At 36.6% G+C, this 18,167-nt stretch overlaps 1 protein-coding gene across 4 annotated transcripts in view; it reads right to left on the reverse strand.

Annotated features, from left to right (window-relative positions):
• ZNF782 (zinc finger protein 782) overlaps positions 1–18,167 on the reverse strand; it is a 47,722-nt gene that overhangs the window by 6,057 nt on the left and 23,498 nt on the right. For all 4 annotated transcript variants that reach the window (XM_033236687.1, XM_033236684.1, XM_033236685.1 and 1 more), the window contains one exon: positions 3,875–3,976. In XM_033236687.1, the coding sequence (XP_033092578.1) occupies positions 3,875–3,976 (102 nt within the window). The remainder of the gene's footprint in view (positions 1–3,874; positions 3,977–18,167) is intronic.

The following is an 18,167-nucleotide window of genomic DNA, read 5'->3' on the forward strand; positions in this document are numbered from 1 at the left end:
CTCGGCCTCCCTAAGTGCTAGGATTAGAGGCATGAGCCATGCACCTGGTCAATAGTGAATCTTTCTAGATCATCAAATCTTAACTTTTGTCTTTTCGGTTTGCTCACTCTTTTCCCTAAAACCAGCCTTGTCTTTGTCCAATCCTTAATTCTGTTTTCAACCTACTTTTTAACATTGCTAGTTTTTATTGACTGTGAGAACCTTAAGGATCATATGTTTTAACCTGGACTTAAAAACTTTACATGTATCCTTTATATTTATTTATCATAAGTTTCTTGTGTATATTTGACTGCTATTGCCCTACTGCTACCCACATTCCATGCAAAAATGTCAGCCCCAAGGCTTTAAATACACTGCCTTAGTGCCCTAAGAGATATTCAGGAAAAGAAGGTTTTACACTAACTGCAGGCTCATTACATGTTCTAGCTGTCACTGCAATAGCCCACAGTCTTTTCTGCTCTAGTCTTGACAGGATATCACCAGTAAATAGTATATTGTCAGCAACAGTCTTATATTCTTTCTCTGAATCACTCTGCTTTTTAGCCTTAGACCTATGTAGATTCTAGATGCCCTTCAGGCAACGCAAAGCATTTCCCAAATTACATACGCACAAAAGACTTCTTGTGTCTTCCCACAAATGTAAGGAACATTTATTTACAATCTGAAAGTAGTTACTGTCTGTATTATTCATTTTAACAAGGGATATATGGATAGTACTCATATATCTGACACTCATAATTTTTTAAGAAAGTTACCATCATTCAAATGAGGGAGTATTTTAAAACTTACCTCATGTGCACAGTTAAATGGCATTTTCTCTTTCTTAGTTGTACGTAAAATAATAGTTCACTTTTTAATCAATAGCATTATTTTATGCAGCTTTGTTCTCCTTTACAAAATATAACCTTCATTCTGATATACTTTATACCTCTCTGTAACATAAATGAAGACAGTGACTCTTAAAAAGCAGTGTGCCTCAAAATTACCTCCTCTTTCCTACACAAGTGCTCAGACCCAATGCTAACCTACACCTGATTATTCAAAAGTCTCAGAAATTTGACTTGGGTGTTTGCATTTAGGGATAATGTTTTTTGAATGAATCAATAAGAAATACCTCTCCCAAGTGGCTTTGAAGTTAATACACAATATTATTGAAAATACTTACATGTTATATTGCATGGATTCAATATATAGAAGAGTAAAGCAGAGACCATTCTTTTTAGTGGATTATAATCCAGGTAGGAATGCAGCTCATTCAATAACTATGTGCTCTCTGGCACAGTGTTTCATTTTTTTTTTAACACATCTATCAAGTAGATTGTGAGTTTACAAAGAGAAGAGATAAGGCATACACTAAAGGATTTCAGGCCGGGCGCGGTGGCTCAAGCCTGTAATCCCAGCACTTTGGGAGGCCGAGACGGGCGGATCATGAGGTCAGGAGATCGAGACCATCCTGGCTAACACGATGAAACCCCGTCTCTACTAAAAAAAAAAAAAATACAAAAAACTAGCCAGGCGAGGTGGCGGCGCCTGTAGTCCCAGCTACTCGGGAGGCTGAGGCAGGAGAAATGGCGTGAACCCGGGAGGCGGAGCTTGCAGTGAGCTGAGATCCGGCCACTGCACTCCAGCCCGGGCGACAGAGCGAGACTCCATCTCAAAAAAAATAAAAATAAAAAAATAAAGGATTTCAAACTATACCACAGAAGTAGGAATTTAAATCAAAACTTTAAGTGAGTAATAGTGCTTTCCCCCTTTTTCTAATTGAGATTATCTATTTTATTCAGTTATTTTTATTGCAAGAACCACTTTTGGCTTTAAAATTTATACTAATAAAATCTTATTTTTATTACATCTTTTGCTTTGCTTAGTTTTCTTTGAAAACTTTCTCACTTTAAAAAACAAGTATATAAGACTAATATAAGACTAAAAGTTTTTTCTAAGCACTGCTTTATCTATATCCCAAAGGTTCTAATATGCATGTTTTTTACCTTTGAAATTTTCTGGATATTGGACAATTTTGATTTTCATTTACTCTTTGATTAAATATGTTTTTTTTTTTTGAGACGGAGTCTTGCTCTGCCACCCAGGCTGGAGTGCAGTGGCCGGCTCTCAGCTCACTGCAAGCTCCGCCTCCCGGGTTCACACCATTCTCCTGTCTCAGCCTCCCGAGTAGCTGGGACTACAGGCGCCCGCCTCGTCGCCCGGCTAGTTTTTTGTATTTTTTAGTAGAGACGGGGTTTCACCGTATTAGCCAGGATGGTCTCGATCTCCTGACCTCATGATCCGCCCGTCTCGGCCTCCCAAAGTGCTGGGATTACAGGCTTGAGCCACCGCGCCCGGCTGATTAAATATGTTTTTAAAGATATATAGTCCTTATTGATTTTAAGACAGACTTTAATTCTTCTCACATTGTTTGCAATTTATAGTTTTACTGGACAATACTATCTTTATTTGTGGAATTTATTGATGTTTGCACAAAATACTTTTATATTTTGTCAGTGTCCCATGGTCATTTTAAAATGGGTTCATTCTTTGTTAACAGAGTAGAGTTCTGAAAGACACATCAGATTCATTTTTATAAAATATGTTATTTATAACTTCTAGAGCAGGAGTCAGTAAACTTTTTCTGAAAAGGCCAGAGAGTAAATGTTCTCCGCTGGGCTCATGATGTGGTATCTGTTGCAACTACTCATTTCTACCTTGCAGCATGAGCACATAAATGAACAGCTATGGCTGTGTTCTAGAAAAATCTTTCCTGACCGAAATAGGGAGCAGGTAGAATTTCCCCTGTGTCCTCATTTGCTGAGCACTAGTCTAGGATCTCAGTTGTGATCCTCTGGTTCCGGTATGAAATCAAAAAGGTAAATTAAAGGCTACGCTACCTATATGTTTCCGTATTTCCTCAGAACACTTGCGGTTTTTTGTTTCATGAAACCCGGTAATTTAGTGCACAAATATTCAAAACTCTTAAAATATATTTTAAAGTTGTCTACTTTTAACATATCCTTTTAAAACTGTCTACTTTAGCATTATCAAAATGCCCTTTCTTTTCTCTATTTTTTGACCTGAATTTAACTTTAGTGTTAGTTATTGAGTTTAGAAAAAGAAGAGATAAAGTATAGGATAAAGTATTCCAAGATTATGCGATAGAAGTAGGAATTTAAAGCAAATAAAACCTGAATTATTGTAGTTTATTGCCTTAGCAATTCCTAACTGTATTTTGAACTTCTCCAATTATTTTTTAAATATACCTCTTTAACAAAATCTAATAGAATTTTCTTCTAATAGGCACATTTAATCCACTTACATTCGTTGATATGGTAAATATGTTTGTCTTATTCTATGTTATGCCAGGGATTTGCATAGGTTTTGTATAGACAAGAGTTGATACAGCAGGCCTGAGACTGCTACTCTTAGAAAGACTTTCTTATTAGGTTTGCCCTTGGCTGGCATCTAGAAACAAGATTCCCATAACTGCTGAGGAGCTCACGGTGCCAGCCCTGTACAAACAATATGATAGAGAACACCGGTTTTCCATCTCAAAGTCTGGATTTTTGGTACATGCTAGACAGAGGGTGTCTACATGGTTAGCCCACAATAAAAATCCTGGGCACCAATTCTGGGTACACAACATTTACACGGGTTTTCGCAATTCCTTGCTTAGGGAACTGTGCTTGGGGAACTGTATGAACTCTCAGAAGCTTACGGTTTGTTTCCTGTGAACTTTGCCCCATGTACCTTTTATCTTTGCTGATTTTTCTTTGTATCTTTTCACTGTATACAATTTAACCATTATTATGACTATATGCTGGGTTGTGTGAGTCCTCCTAGTGAATCAGTGAGCCTTCAAGGCTCATTGAATTCAGTAACTCACCTGGGGAGTTCCTGCTTAGAAATCCTTTCTCTTTCTCTAATAACCATGGATCTTCTCCTTGTTCCAATGTGAAGATCAGTTCTGGTTTTGTAAAGCAGTACCCTATAAATGGGAAATAATTTAGCATTTGCATTAGTTGCATAGGTTCTACTGTTTCTGAATGTGAAAAAGGTACAGTTTCAGAAGGGGCATATTCAGGGTGCTCACTGGACCTTCTTTGAGGAAGTAACCAAAAAAAACCATTTTCTTTCTTTTCTTACTCTTTTTTTAGAGACAGGGTCTCTTTGTCACTCAGGCTGAAGTGCAGTGGTGTGACCATTGCTCACTGACGCCTCAAACTCCTGGGTTCAAGTGATCCTCCTGCCTCAGCCTCCTGAGTAGCTGGGACTACAGGTGTGCACCACCATACCCGACTCTGTCTTTTTGTAAAGACAGAGTCTTACTATGTTACCTAGGCTAGTCTCGAACTCCTGGCCTCAAGCAATCGTCTCACCCTGGCCTCCCAAAGTACAGCAGCGTGAGCCACCGCACCTGGCCAGAAAACGTTCTATTCTTCTCATAAATGGTCAATTCCTTGAACCCCTAAACTGCACACCTAAATAACATAAAATTCTAAAATGGCCAATGTCTTGGGTGTCAAGGAAGCGATTTCATGAGGACTTCCATATCTGGCTGTAACAGGGTAAAAGGAACTGACTTACTGCTCCATAACAGACAACTAAAAAACCAAACAAAATATAAAAAATGGTAATTAGGTTTTAGCCAAGAGACAGTACAGACAGGGATCCGTGAAAGTAGAGAAACAATGAAGTGAGCCCTATGATTATCAAAGGCTACTTGTGAGAGAGTGGCCAATCCGGAGCAGAAAAAGAGAACACCGAAACAGAGGCCGGCAGACTCGGTAAGCGGATGTGACAAAATTGCATGTTTAAGGAACCCCTGGCAACTAGAACTTGTGGGAGTAAATGCCAGTGAAGAAAGAGCTACACTGATATAAAACGCTGGAGATTTGCAGAAGGGTGTCCTGAGTACTGACTTGTATAAGCATATAAGCAAATCACTCAAGGTTAGGAAAAGGCCAGTGAAAAAGAATAGGCTGAAAAATCCCTGCAGCGTACACAAAGGTAGGAACGATCATTCATACCTAGTAATTTTTTACTGGGTGCTAGATATTGTGAATTTTACATCGTCAGTTGCTAGATTTTGTTGTTGATAGACAATGATCATCACCAACCAGGGTAGAAAAACCTCCTAATTAATGACCCACAGGGTAGAATAACCAGCAGGGTACTGCTTTAGAAGAGGGACCAAATTAATTCTAGACTAAAGTGAGCTCCGAATCCAACACAACAAAGCTTAAAGTGTCTCTTGACATGATCGAACTAATTCCAAGTAACTTAACTACATCCCAGAAAAGGCTCAGAAATACGTAAAAGAATGCAACAAAATCTAGCAACTCACAATGTAAAATTCACAATATCTAGCACCCAATAAAAAATTTCTAGGTATAGAAGACTCTTATCAAGGAGAAAAATCAATCAGTAACAACCAAATAAGAAATGGCCCATATGGCCAGGCACAGTGACACCTGTAATCCCAGTTATTTGGGAGGGCGGGGCAGGAGGATTGCCTGAAGCTGGGAGTTCAAGACCAGCCTGGGCAACACATAGAGAGACTGGAAAATAATAAACAGAGTTATCTGTGATCTGTGGTTAAATAAATTTGTAGTCTAACATATATGTAATCAGCATTCCAGAAGAAAAAAAGGGAGAGAAAATTTTGAAGCAACAGGGGCCAAAATTTGCCAATTTTAATGATCTACATAAACCTGCAGATCCAAGAAGCTAAATAAATGCCAAGAGGAAACATAAAATCACACCCATATACATTATAATCAAATTGCTAAAACCTGCTGAAAAAAAGTAAATTTTATGCAGACAGACAAAGACATAATATGTGCAGAAGAACAAAGAAAATTAAAGCTGACTTTTTGTTAGAAATTTTACAGTCTGGAAGACAATGAAGTGACACTTTTAAAGTACTGAAAGAAAAAAATCAACCTAAAATTCTATACTTAGCAAAGATGTTTCAGACAAAAAAAAACTGAAACAATTTATCAGCAACTGCTGTGTATTACAAGAAATGTTAAATGTTCCCGACAGAAGAAAAATGGTACTATGAAAATTTTTGATTTATATAAAAAAATTTATAGAGATAAAGAGCACCATAAACTGGAAAAAAGAGGATGAAAGTAAAATACACTTTTCTCATTCTTGGAATTCTTTTCTTTAAATAGAATATTATCTTTCAAGTTATGTTTTTAGACAATATTATTTATTATGGGTTTCATAATATATAAACAGCATACATAAAGAGAAATTCTGCATAATGATAAAGGGAATAATTAATCAAGAGGATATAGCAATCACAAATGTTTTTCCATCTTATAACACTACTTCAAAATACATAAAGCAAATCCTGATGAAACTGGAAGAATAACCAAATCCACAATTGTAGCTGGAGAGTAAAACTCCTTTCTCAATAATTTATAGAAGTAGATTACAAATAAATAAGAAGGAGTACAGAAGACCTGAAGAATATTATCAACCAACGTGACCTCCATTTATAGAACACCGATCCAAAAGGAAAACACGTATTTTCAAATACGTATGAAACATTTAACCAGGATAAATCATATCATGGGCCCGGAAATGAGTTTAAATAAACTTTAAAAGGATTTTTAAAAATCTTGCTCTCCAAATAGGAATTAAGTGAGAAAAGAATAATAGTAAAAAAAATTTTCAAAGAGTCAAACATTTAAAATAAAAAAGTCATGTTCTATTAGAAATATGGAGTAGAGGTATTTCCTCCTGTCTTTTCTGGTAAGTATAGCTAAAAACTATGGATATTACATATTTGAAAACATAAGATGCTGAAAAGTGGAGAGAAGACAGCAGATTGTTCAGGGACCTCAGGACTTAAGGAATGACAACGATATATTCCCAATTAGAAGCTGGAGAAGCTGGCAACAAGCAACATGAATGTGGAGACAGAAAAAACAAAACAAAACAAAACAAAACAAAACATAAAGCCCAAAACTTGTAATTTCAAACCAGAGGTTCAGGAAAGAGGCAGCCTAGCAAGACTGAAAACTTTTAGACAACGACTGTTCTTATTTCAGCCAAACACAAAATAAAAAATACATTCTCCACCTCTACTGCTGCCATGAAAGGCCATGTGGGGAACTCAAATGTCTGTGCTCACCAGGCTGGAAGAAGGCTCCTTCACCGCTCCACCAAGGACATGTCAGAGAGGGCTGACTGGGGGCTGAGACATGTCTCCAAGCCAGGCAGTGACAAGGTCCCCTGCCCCCCAGTGTCAGTCGAAGCCCCATGGGGAGCAGTAATGAGGCACTCCGGATCCTCCCATGCAGGGTATTATCAGTGAAGGCAAAATGGGGATCCTGAACTGCCACTACCATTCAGCAGTAATGACAACCCCTCCTCCTCCAGGTGCAGTCAGAAGCTGAGCAGGAAACCTGGACTTTCAGCCCACCTTTCAATAATAAGGCAGCTCCCCCCCACCTCCCCTGCCACAGTGGTGTCAGAGAATGCCTGCTACATGAGAAGATTTAATTAAATAAGACACAGATCTTATAATTTCCAAATAGGTTCAATCTAAAATCACTTGTCATACTAAGATCTAAGACAACTTCAACTTGATTAAGCAAAGACAATCAATAGATGCCAACACTGAGATGGCACAGAAGTTAAAAATATCTGATAAAGTCTTTAAATAAGCCATCATATAAATGTTTACACAAACAGTAAGAAACATGAAGCAAAAATAGAAAGTCTCAGCAAAGAAAGAGAAGATATATGAAGTAGATATTTTAAGAGTTAAAAAATAAGGCCGGGCGCGGTGGCTCAAGCCTGTAATCCCAGCACTTTGGGAGGCCGAGACGGGCGGATCACAAGGTCAGGAGATCGAGACCATCCTGGCTAACACGGTGAAACCCCGTCTTTACTAAAAATACAAAAAATTAGCCGGGCGAGGTGGCGGGCGCCTCTAGTCCCAGCTACCCGGGAGGCTGAGGCAGGAGAATGGCGTGAACCTGGGAGACGGAGCTTGCAGTGAGCCAGGATCCGGCCATTGCACTCCAGCCCGGGCGACAGAGCGAGACTCCGTCTCAAAAAAAAAAAAAAAAAAAAGAGTTAAAAAATAAATACTCAGTGGATGGGTTCAACAGCAGAATAAAGAGGACAGAGGAAAGAATCCATGAATTTTAACATAGAAGAGTAGAAATTACCCAATCTGAACAACAGACAGCAAACAGACTAAAGCCACAAGGACCTGTAAGACTATAACGTAATATCTAACAATTGTGTTATAGAAGTTTCAGGAGGGGAGAAGAGGGAGGGGCTGAAAAGCATTAGAAGAAATGATAGCTTACCAACTTAGTGACTACCATGAGTTAAGGGATTGTAAAAGGAGTTGGGCTGACTTTATATAAAGGGGTAGGACAAAGCTCTTTGTGGTGACTGAATAGTTCTGCTGCCTTGACTGTAGTGGTGGTTATACCAATCTATACATGCGATAAATAACACAGAACTATACACCTGTTGTGCCAATGTCAACTTCCTGATACTGACATTGTACTACAGTTGCATAAGATGTAATCTCTTGGAATGTTGAAGCATTTAGGATTTAAAAACTGCTGTCTTAGGCCAGGCACGGTAGCTCACGCCTGTAATCCCAGCACTTTGGGAGGCCGAGATGGGTGGATCACGAGATCAGGAGATTGAGACCATCCTGGCTAACATGGTGAAACCCCATCTCTACTAAAAATACAAAAAAAAAAAAAAAAAAAAAAAGGAAAAAAAATTAGCCAGGCGTGGTGGCGAGTACCTGTAATCTCAGCTACTTGGGAGGCTGAGTCATGAGAATGGTGTGAACCCAGGAGGCAGAGTTTGCAGTGAGCTGAGATCACACCACTGCACTCCAGCCTGGGCGACAGAACAAGACTCTGTCTCAAAAAAAAAAAAAAGAAAAAAAAAATTGCTGTCTTCTTGGCAGACTGACATGTAACATCACTCTGTATCAACAATTTTCTGTGCTCTGAAGTCTGCTTTATCTGATATGAACATAGCCAATCCTGCTTTTTTATGGTTAATGTTCCATGGTACACCTTCTTCTATTCTTTTACTTTCAATCTACCTATTATTTTTGAAGTGAATTTCTTGTAGATGGCGTATATTTAGGTGAATTTTAAAAACCAACTCTTTCAATCTGTCTTTTAATTAGTGTATTTAGACCATTTAATATAATTATTGATATGCTAGGGCTTTAATCTGCCATTTTATTTGTTTTCTGTTTCTTCCCTGGAATTTTTATTCATTTTTCCCTGATCTTCTCTCCTGAACATTTGTTTTTAGAATTCAATTTTTTACTTACCTATGTTTCTATAATATTTTTGAGTATACAACTTAAGTTTTTTTTTAGTGGTTACTCTATATGTTAAATTATACACATATTACTTATCACAGTCCACTGTGACAAGTATCAGTATTTTGCTAGTTCAGGTGAAGTGTAAAGATGAAGGGATTCTAAATCCCTTATCTGATTCCTGTTTATAACATGATAATCTTAACTATTTCCTCTGTATACACTGAGAACCACATCAGAGAATGTTACATTTTTCCCTTCAACCATCAAACGAAATTAGAAAACCCAAGAGGGAAGGCAAGTGTATTGTATCTCCCAGCATTTTTACTCTTTCCATTGTTCTTTCTTCCTTCCTGATGCTTGAAAGTTTCCTTTTATGATTTCTTTTCTGTTCCAAGAACTTCCTTCCTTCCATTCTTTTGGGGTAGGTATACTGGCAATAAGCTCTTAGTTTCCCTTCATCTGAGAATGTCTCAATTTTCCCTTCATTTCCAAGAGATACTTACACTGGATATAGAGTTGTGTTAACAATTCTTTTCTTTCAGCACTTGAAAAATGTGTTCTCTGTGGTTTCTAATAAGAAATCCACTGGCATTCCAATTCTTTTTCCCCAGAAGCAATATATTGTTTCCCTTTTGTTGCTTGTCAGATTTTTATCTTTAGTTGTCAGAAGTTTCATAATTATGCTTCTTAGCATGAATTCCTTTGGGTTTATCCTGTGTAGAATTTACTCAGCTTGTTGAATCTCTAGGTTTATGACCTTTGCCACACTTGGGAAAATTTTAGCCATTATTTCTTTGAATTTTATTTTAGCCTTTTCTTATGGGATTCAAATTACACAAACATTAGAGATTTTCTTTCAGTTTCTGGGGCTCTGTTCATTTTTATTCAGTCTAGTTTTTTCTTTGTAAAGACTGACTCATTTCTATTGTTCTGTCATAAAGTTCAGCAATTCTTTTCTCTGTCTACTCTGCTGCTGCGCACGTGTAATTACTTTTTTAAAAAGTTTTACTTTAGAATAACTTAGATTTACAGAAAAGTTAAAAGGATGGAAAGAATTCTTGTATACCTTGCTCCAAATTTCCTTCACTGTTACCATCTGAAATTACCACAGCAGTTTTCTCACATAATAGCAGAAATTCCGACGGCAGTTTTTTCATTAACATAACATTATGAGATAAACGCTACACTTTATTCAGGGCTCCTTTTTACCTAATATCTTTTTCCTGTTCTACAGCTTCATCCAAGATTCCACATTACATTTAGTCACCCTGTTTCCTCAGGCTTTTGTAAACTAAGTGTTTTGAGGTATTTTGGATCATCTTGACAGTTTAAAGGACACTGTAGAATGTTCTTCAGTTTTGGTTTATCTGATGTTTTCCTCATAACTGAAGAGGGGTTATGTATTCCTGGGAGAAAGACCACAGAGGTAAAGTGTCTACCATTCTCATCACATCTTATCAAGGGAATATGCCATCAACAGACTTATCACTGATAACTTTCATCACCCAGTGGAGGTAATAGATGCCAGGGTTTTCCATTACAGTTATTCCTTTTCTCCAGTGTGCATATTATACTTTTTAGAAGACTGTCACCAGGCACAGCTCACTATAGCAGTGGAGAATTATGCTCCACTTCCTTGAAGAGGAGTAACTACACAAATTATTAGGAATTCTTCTATTTGGGAGATTTTCTGTTCTCTCTTATTTATTCAATTATTTGTATCAATATGGACTCACGAGTTTTTCATACTTTGGGTTATAAACCAATACTATGTTGTTTATTTTATTGCTCAAACTGTTGCAATTTTGGCTGCTGGGAGACCTTTCAGTTGGCTCCTCTGTTCTTTGACGTATCCCCTGCTATGGTTTGGGTATGGTTTGTCCCCATCAAAACATGTTAAAATTTGATCCTTAATGCAGTGTTGGCAGGTGGGGCTTAGTGGGAGGTGTTTTGGTCATGGGGCTGGATACCTCATGATAAGATTAATGCCCTCTGACATGGTTTGGTTGTGTCCCCACCCAAATCTCATCTTGAATTGTAGTTCCCATAATCCCCATGTGTCGTGGGAGGGACCAGGAAGAGACAATTGAGTCATAGGGACGGTTTCCCCCATCATATTCTTGTGATAGGGAGTTAGTTCTCACACAAGCTGATGGTTTTATAATGGGCTTCCCCCTTCACTGGGCACTCATTCTCTCTCCTGCTGCCCTGTGAAGAGGTGCCTTCCACCATAATTGCAAGTTTCCTGAGGCCTCCCCAACCATGTGGAACTATGAGTCAATTAAACCTCTTTCCTTTATAATTACCCAATCTCAGGTGTTTCTTCACAGCAGCATGAGAATGGACTAATACACCATCCCATGGGGGTGAGTTCTTGCTCTCACAGGAATGGATTAGTTCCTGTGACAGTGAGTTGTTTAGAGAGTCTGGCTTCCTCAGTTTCACACTCTTGCTTCCATGCCATTTCTTTGCACATGCTTGCTCCTCTTCCACTTTCTGCCATGAGTTGACGCAGCATGACGTCCTCACTAGATGAAGCTGTCCAATTTGGGACTTCCCAGCCACCAACATTGTGAGCTAAATAAATGTTTTTTCTTTAAAAATCACCCAGTCTCACGTGTTATGTTATGGCAACACAAAACAGACTAAGATAGAAAATTGGTACCAAGGAGTGGGTTGTTGCTTTACAAACACCTGAAAATGCAGAAGTAGCTTTGGAACTGGGTAATGGGTAGTGGCTGGAAAAATTTGGAGGAGCAGGCCAGAAAATGTCTATACTGCCATGAATGGAGCATTAGGGGTGATTCTACCTTAAGGGTGACTCAAATGAAGACAGGAAAACAAAGGAAAGTTTCAAACTTCTTACAAATTGGTTAAATGGTTGTGAAGAAAATGCTGACAGAAACATAAACAGTAGAGACCATTCTGCTAAGACCTCAGATGGAAATGAGGAAGCATGTATTACAAGGTGGAAAAAAGGCCATCCTTTTAACACAGTAGCAAAGGTGGTGGCTGCATTGTATCCATGCCTCAAGGCTTTATGGAGGGCAAAACTTAAGAGTGGTGAACTAATATAACTGATGGAAGAACTTTCTAGGCAGCAAAGTGCTGGAGAAGCTGCACGGTTACTTTTAACAGCTTATGCTGAAGTTATAGTAGCAAAGGGATAATCTAAAGATGGAATTTATAATTAAAAAGGAAGCAAAGTAGAAGGAATACTCTGATACTCTAGGACCAAGTCAGTTTTTGGTGATAGGAGAGAGTTGCAGGTTTTTTCCATAGTGGTTAGTTAGAGTAGGGCAGTTGTCTAAAATTTTCTTTCTGGGTGGTTGCATTCCTGTTCTTTTGTCTAGAGGAAGCAGACTTTACTTGGGACTTTTTTTTTTTGTCTGTGCCAATTGGTGTTTCAGGCTGATACATCAGGCAAAAATAAAACTGAGAAAGAGGTGTCATTTCTTGGGTTCCAATGTCCCTAGCCTGTCTGTTTCCTTCTCTCACTGTTCAAGTCTTCTTATGGTTTTGCAAATAATGCCTAGCGGTTTTAGCTATACTTGAGGAACAGGAGGAAGTATCTGTAATCAATCTTATCTGGAACCATCAGTCTCTAAAACGTTCACATTTAAGAACTGCCTTTTAAATTTACTGTAATCTTTCAATATGAAAAACATGTATGTAGTTCAAAAATCCAAACTGTATAAAAAGGTATATTAAAAGTCCCACTTCCATTCCTGTTCCAATCACTCACCCCCCACCTGCTGTATTTTATTACTTTCTGATTTTTCTCCCAGTGTTTCATTTATGCAAGTATCAACAATCACATATATTCCTCTCTCTTCTCTTCTTACTCAAAGATGGCTTTCTATGGACACCATTCTACTGCTTCTTTTGACTTAATATTTACGGAATATCACTCCTTATTTGTATACAGGCTCTCGCCCATTTTATGGTTGCATAGTCTTCATTTGTGTGTAGAAGTAACACACTTTCAGCCAATTAGTCAATGACGTACATTTGGGTTGTTGATATTCTATTGCTATTACAAACAATGCTGCAATGAATAACCTTGTGTATATAACATTTTGTGTTTACACAGGTATTGTTGCTGAGTATTGTATATGTTGCTGAGTAAAAACTAATGCACCTGTAATTTTTTTAGTGCCAAAAAATTACATTTCTTAGCAGATATGGTTGATTACTATTTTACTTAAAACCCTCAATGATTACTTATTGCTTAAAAACCAGAATATAGCCTCAATAATATATATTCACTTATTCCACTTCCACATCTGTACCATATTCCTTCTTGCTTTCTTTGTTCCAGGTGTACTGGTTCTTTTTCAGGACTCTGTACTCACTATCTTCTCTTCTACCAGGGGTCTTTGTGCTTGTACTTTTATCTGCTTGGAATGTTTATATTTCCTTATTTGGCTTATTCCTAGACTTCCTTAGAGCTATTCTCAAGCACCACTTATCTTTTTCTTTGAATTTGAAAATTTTCTTTAAAAAAGTAAAAAGAGTTCAGTGAACCCTTCCCCTCACATATCCTTTACCCAGCTTCAAAAAATATCATAATTTTTTTAATAGAAAAGTTTTCTTGGCCTCAGAAACTCTTCAAATCACCCTATGAAAATTAAGGCTGTGCTATTAAGTAACTTGAGAACTGCACTGGTGTCTATCAAAGAGTGGATATTAACTAAACAGTTAAGTTTTAATTGCATTTCTTCAGTCTCATACTGTATGACTGAGTGTTCAATCAAAGAAGAAGAAACATGTCTTCTAGACATAAATAAGAGACATGTCTTAGGAACCCGACATGCAATTTGTGTGATGCAGCTAAAGCAATGCTGAGCTTTTTATGGTACTAAATGTGTACATCAGAAAAGAGGGAAAGTCTCAAATTAATAGTCCATGATCTCACATTAAAAAACTAGACAAACAGCACAATAATCCTAACAGAAACAAAAGTAAAAAGTAGAAATCAATTAAATTAAAACCAAAAAAACAAAAGAGAAAAATCAATGAGAGAAAAAGCTGGTTGACTGAAAAGAGCAGTAACATTGTAGAACCTCTAGGAAGAGTGAATAAAAAAAAAAAGAGAGAGTAAGAGGACAGAAATGACCAATATAAAGAATAAAACAGGTCTATAAATACAGATCCTAAAGACATCAAAATGATAATAATGGAATGGTCTGAACATTTTTACACATATAAATGTGACAACTTATATAAAATGCACTAATTGTTAGAAAAGTAAAAATACCACAATTCACCTAATTGAATTAATTTGAATATCCATATATATGAGTTAAAGAAATTGATTTGTAAAACTCCCCAAAAAGAAGTCCCTAGGCCCAGATGGTTTCACTAGATAACTCTACCAAACATGTAATGAAGAATAAACACCACTTCTATACAACCTCTTCCAGAAAATTGGAAGGGACACTTTCCAGCTAATTTTATGAGGCCAGACTTATGCTAATACGAAAACCAGACAAAGGTAGTACAAAACTACAGACCAATTTCTCTTATAAATGCAAAACTACTTAATAAAATATTTCAAATAGAATCAAATGATAAATAAAAAGAAGTATATGACATTACCAAGTAAGGTTTATTCCAAGTATGTAAGGCTGGTTCAATATTTGAAAACTAGTCAACAAAGTCTACTATATTAATGGAGTAATGAAGAAAAATCATGTAATCACAGCAGTATATACATAAAAGGTATTTGACAAGATTCAATATCCATTCATAGTCAATATTCTCAGAAAACTAGGAATACAGTAGAAGTTCCACCATTGGATGAAGCATATCCACAAAGGACCTGCTAGGATCATTTGGTGAAAGAGGTGTTTTCCCCTGAAGGTTGGGAACAAGGCGAATGACTACTCTCACCACTCGTACTCTACACAGTACTAGAAGTCCTAGCCAGTGTAATATGGCAAGAAAAGGAAATAAAAGGCATATAGATTAGAAAGGAAGACAGTAAAATGACCCTATACATAGATCACATGACAGCTTATGTTAAAAAATCAGAAGGAATCTACAAAAAGCCTTCCTAGAAAGTTCAGCAAGATCTCAGCATAAAAGAACAAACATACAAAAATCAATTACATTTCTATAGACTAGCAACCTTTGCATGCAAACAGAAATTTAAAACACAATGCCATTAACAATTATCCAACCAAATGAAATACTGCGGTATACATATAACATGTACAGGACTTTTATACTGAAAACTACAAAACACTGAAGCAAGAAATCAAGATCTAAGTAAACGGAGAAATATCTTGCGCTTATGGATTATAAAACTTAAAATAAGACTCAAAGCAGTAAAGATGTTAACTGTCACAAAATTGAAAATTTATAGCTTTAATTCCTATCAAACACTAAGATTTTAACATAATGAAATTATTACAATATGTATATGCAAAGGCGAAGTAACTAGAATAGCTAAAACAATATTGAAAAAGAAATATAATGTGGGAATATAATAGTCTCATACAAGGCAGTCAACTGATTTTTGACACAGGTGAAAAAGCTATTCAATGAAGGGTAATGGTGCTGCATGGAGCAAATGGATATCCATAGGCAAAAAAAAAAAAAAATCTCAACTTACACTTCACGCCCTATACAAAAATTAACTCAAAATGCACCATAATTAAAATGTAAAATATATTACACAATTTTTAAAAAGAGGAGGAAATCTTTGGTCCAAAGACTTAGTGAAGAGTTCTTAGATATGACAAAAGTTTTACAAAACTGATAAACTGGACTTCACCAAAATTAAAAACTTATGCTCTTCAAAACATCCCATGAAGATGATGAAAAGACAAGTTACAGATTGGTATAAAAATGTGCAAACCACACATCTGATAAAGAACTCATATCTAGACTATCTAATTTCTCAAAAGTCTATGGTAAAACACACAAACTTCCAATTAAAAAATGGACAAAAGCCATGAACAGACATTTTACTAAGGATACACAGATGGCATGTAAACACATGAAAAGATATTGATTATCAGTAGCCATTAGGGAAATGCAAATTAGGATCACTATCAGATATCACTATACACCTATTCAACCACTAATATATAAAATAGCAACAATGCCTAGTACTAGAAAGGATAGGGAATAACTGGATCCCTCATACATTGCTGGTAGAAATGCAAAATGGTACAGCAACTCTGGGAAATAGTTTGGCACTTTCTTAAAGAATAAAACATAACTTACCATACAATCCAACAATCACACTCTTAGGTACTTATCCTGGAAAAACTTATGTTCACAAAATATCTGAACATGAATGCTCACATCTTTATAATAGCCCCAAACTGGAAACAAACAAAATGTCCTTGAATAGGTAAATGGCTAAACAATGACATTCATATAGTGAAATACTACAGAGCAATTAAAGGAATGAACTATGGATACACTACAACTTGGATCTCAAGAGCATTATGCTGAGTGAAAAAGGCAATCTCAACACATCAAATACTGTATGATTCCATTTATATAACAGTCTCAAAGTGACAAAATTATACAGCTAGCAGATGAGCAGTTAGCAGAGATTAGGGACAATGTGAGAGACGGCATGGGTGTGACTATGAATGAGTAGCACCGAAGAGATCTTTGCGGTGATAGAACAGTTCTGTATTGCAACTATGGTGGTTACACCAATGTCCACATGTGATAAAATGGCACACAGCTATTCACACACATTGTGCCAGTGTCCACTTCCTGGTGTTGATACTGTAGTATAGTTATATAACATGTGACCTTTGGGGGAAACTAAGGAGCGGACACAATTTTTGCTAATTCCCATAAATCTGTAATTATTTCAATATAAAAAAAGGTTTCTTAAAATATATGCAAAAAATTAAAAACTGAAAACATTTTCTCTTAAAAAGGGAAGTGAGAGATAGCAAGAAAAAGTGTGTAAAACATATATCTAATAAAGGTCTGAACTTCTTCGACTAAACAAACAAAAATACTAAAAACTAAACGAAACAAAAATGAGCTAAAGATTTGACTGGTCACTTAAAGAAGATTTATGAATGGCTAAAAAGCATATAAAAAGCATATAAAAAGAGGTTCAATGTTGTTAGTCATCAGGAAGATGCAAATTTAACAATTCCAACTAGAATTGTTAAAAACAGTAAAATTTTCCAAATAATGGTAACCAAAGAGTAATGAGAACTCACAGACATTGTTCATGAAAATGAAAAACTGTGGAGCCAGTTTGAAAACATTTGGCAGTTTCTTATAAAGTTATAGACAGATAAACTTATCAGAAGACCTGGCAAGCCCACTCCTAGGTACTTAGACAAGAGAAATGAAAACATATGTTGACACAAAGACTTGTATGTGAAAGTTCATAGCAGTTTTATGCATAAAAGCACCAACTGGGAAAAAGTTCCGTATGTTGACCAACTGGATAAAGGATAACAAATTGCAGTATATGCCCACAAAGGGACACTACTTAGGATAAAATAATAAACCACTAATACACACATGTGCATGAGTTTCAAAAGCATTATGCTAAAGAAAACCAGACAAAAGGGAGTATAAAATTTATGATTCCATTTATATGAAATTGGAGAAAAGGCAAAATTATTACAATCGAAAGCAGACAAATAGTTACCAGGGGTTGTGGGGGAAGGGATTGAGGGAGGGGACTCACTGCAAAGGGCTACAAAGAAACTTTTGGGGGTGATAAAAAGATTCCAAACCATGACTTGGATTGTGGTAATCAATTGTATACATTTTTAAAAACTCATTGATTTGTACATTGAAAGGTGCTGAATTTTATTTTCTGTTAAATACACCTCAATAAAAGTAA

The sequence above is a fragment of the Trachypithecus francoisi genome, unplaced genomic scaffold (assembly GCF_009764315.1).
Source record: "Trachypithecus francoisi isolate TF-2019V2 unplaced genomic scaffold, Tfra_2.0 Lachesis_group16, whole genome shotgun sequence".
NCBI lineage: Eukaryota > Metazoa > Chordata > Mammalia > Primates > Cercopithecidae > Trachypithecus > Trachypithecus francoisi.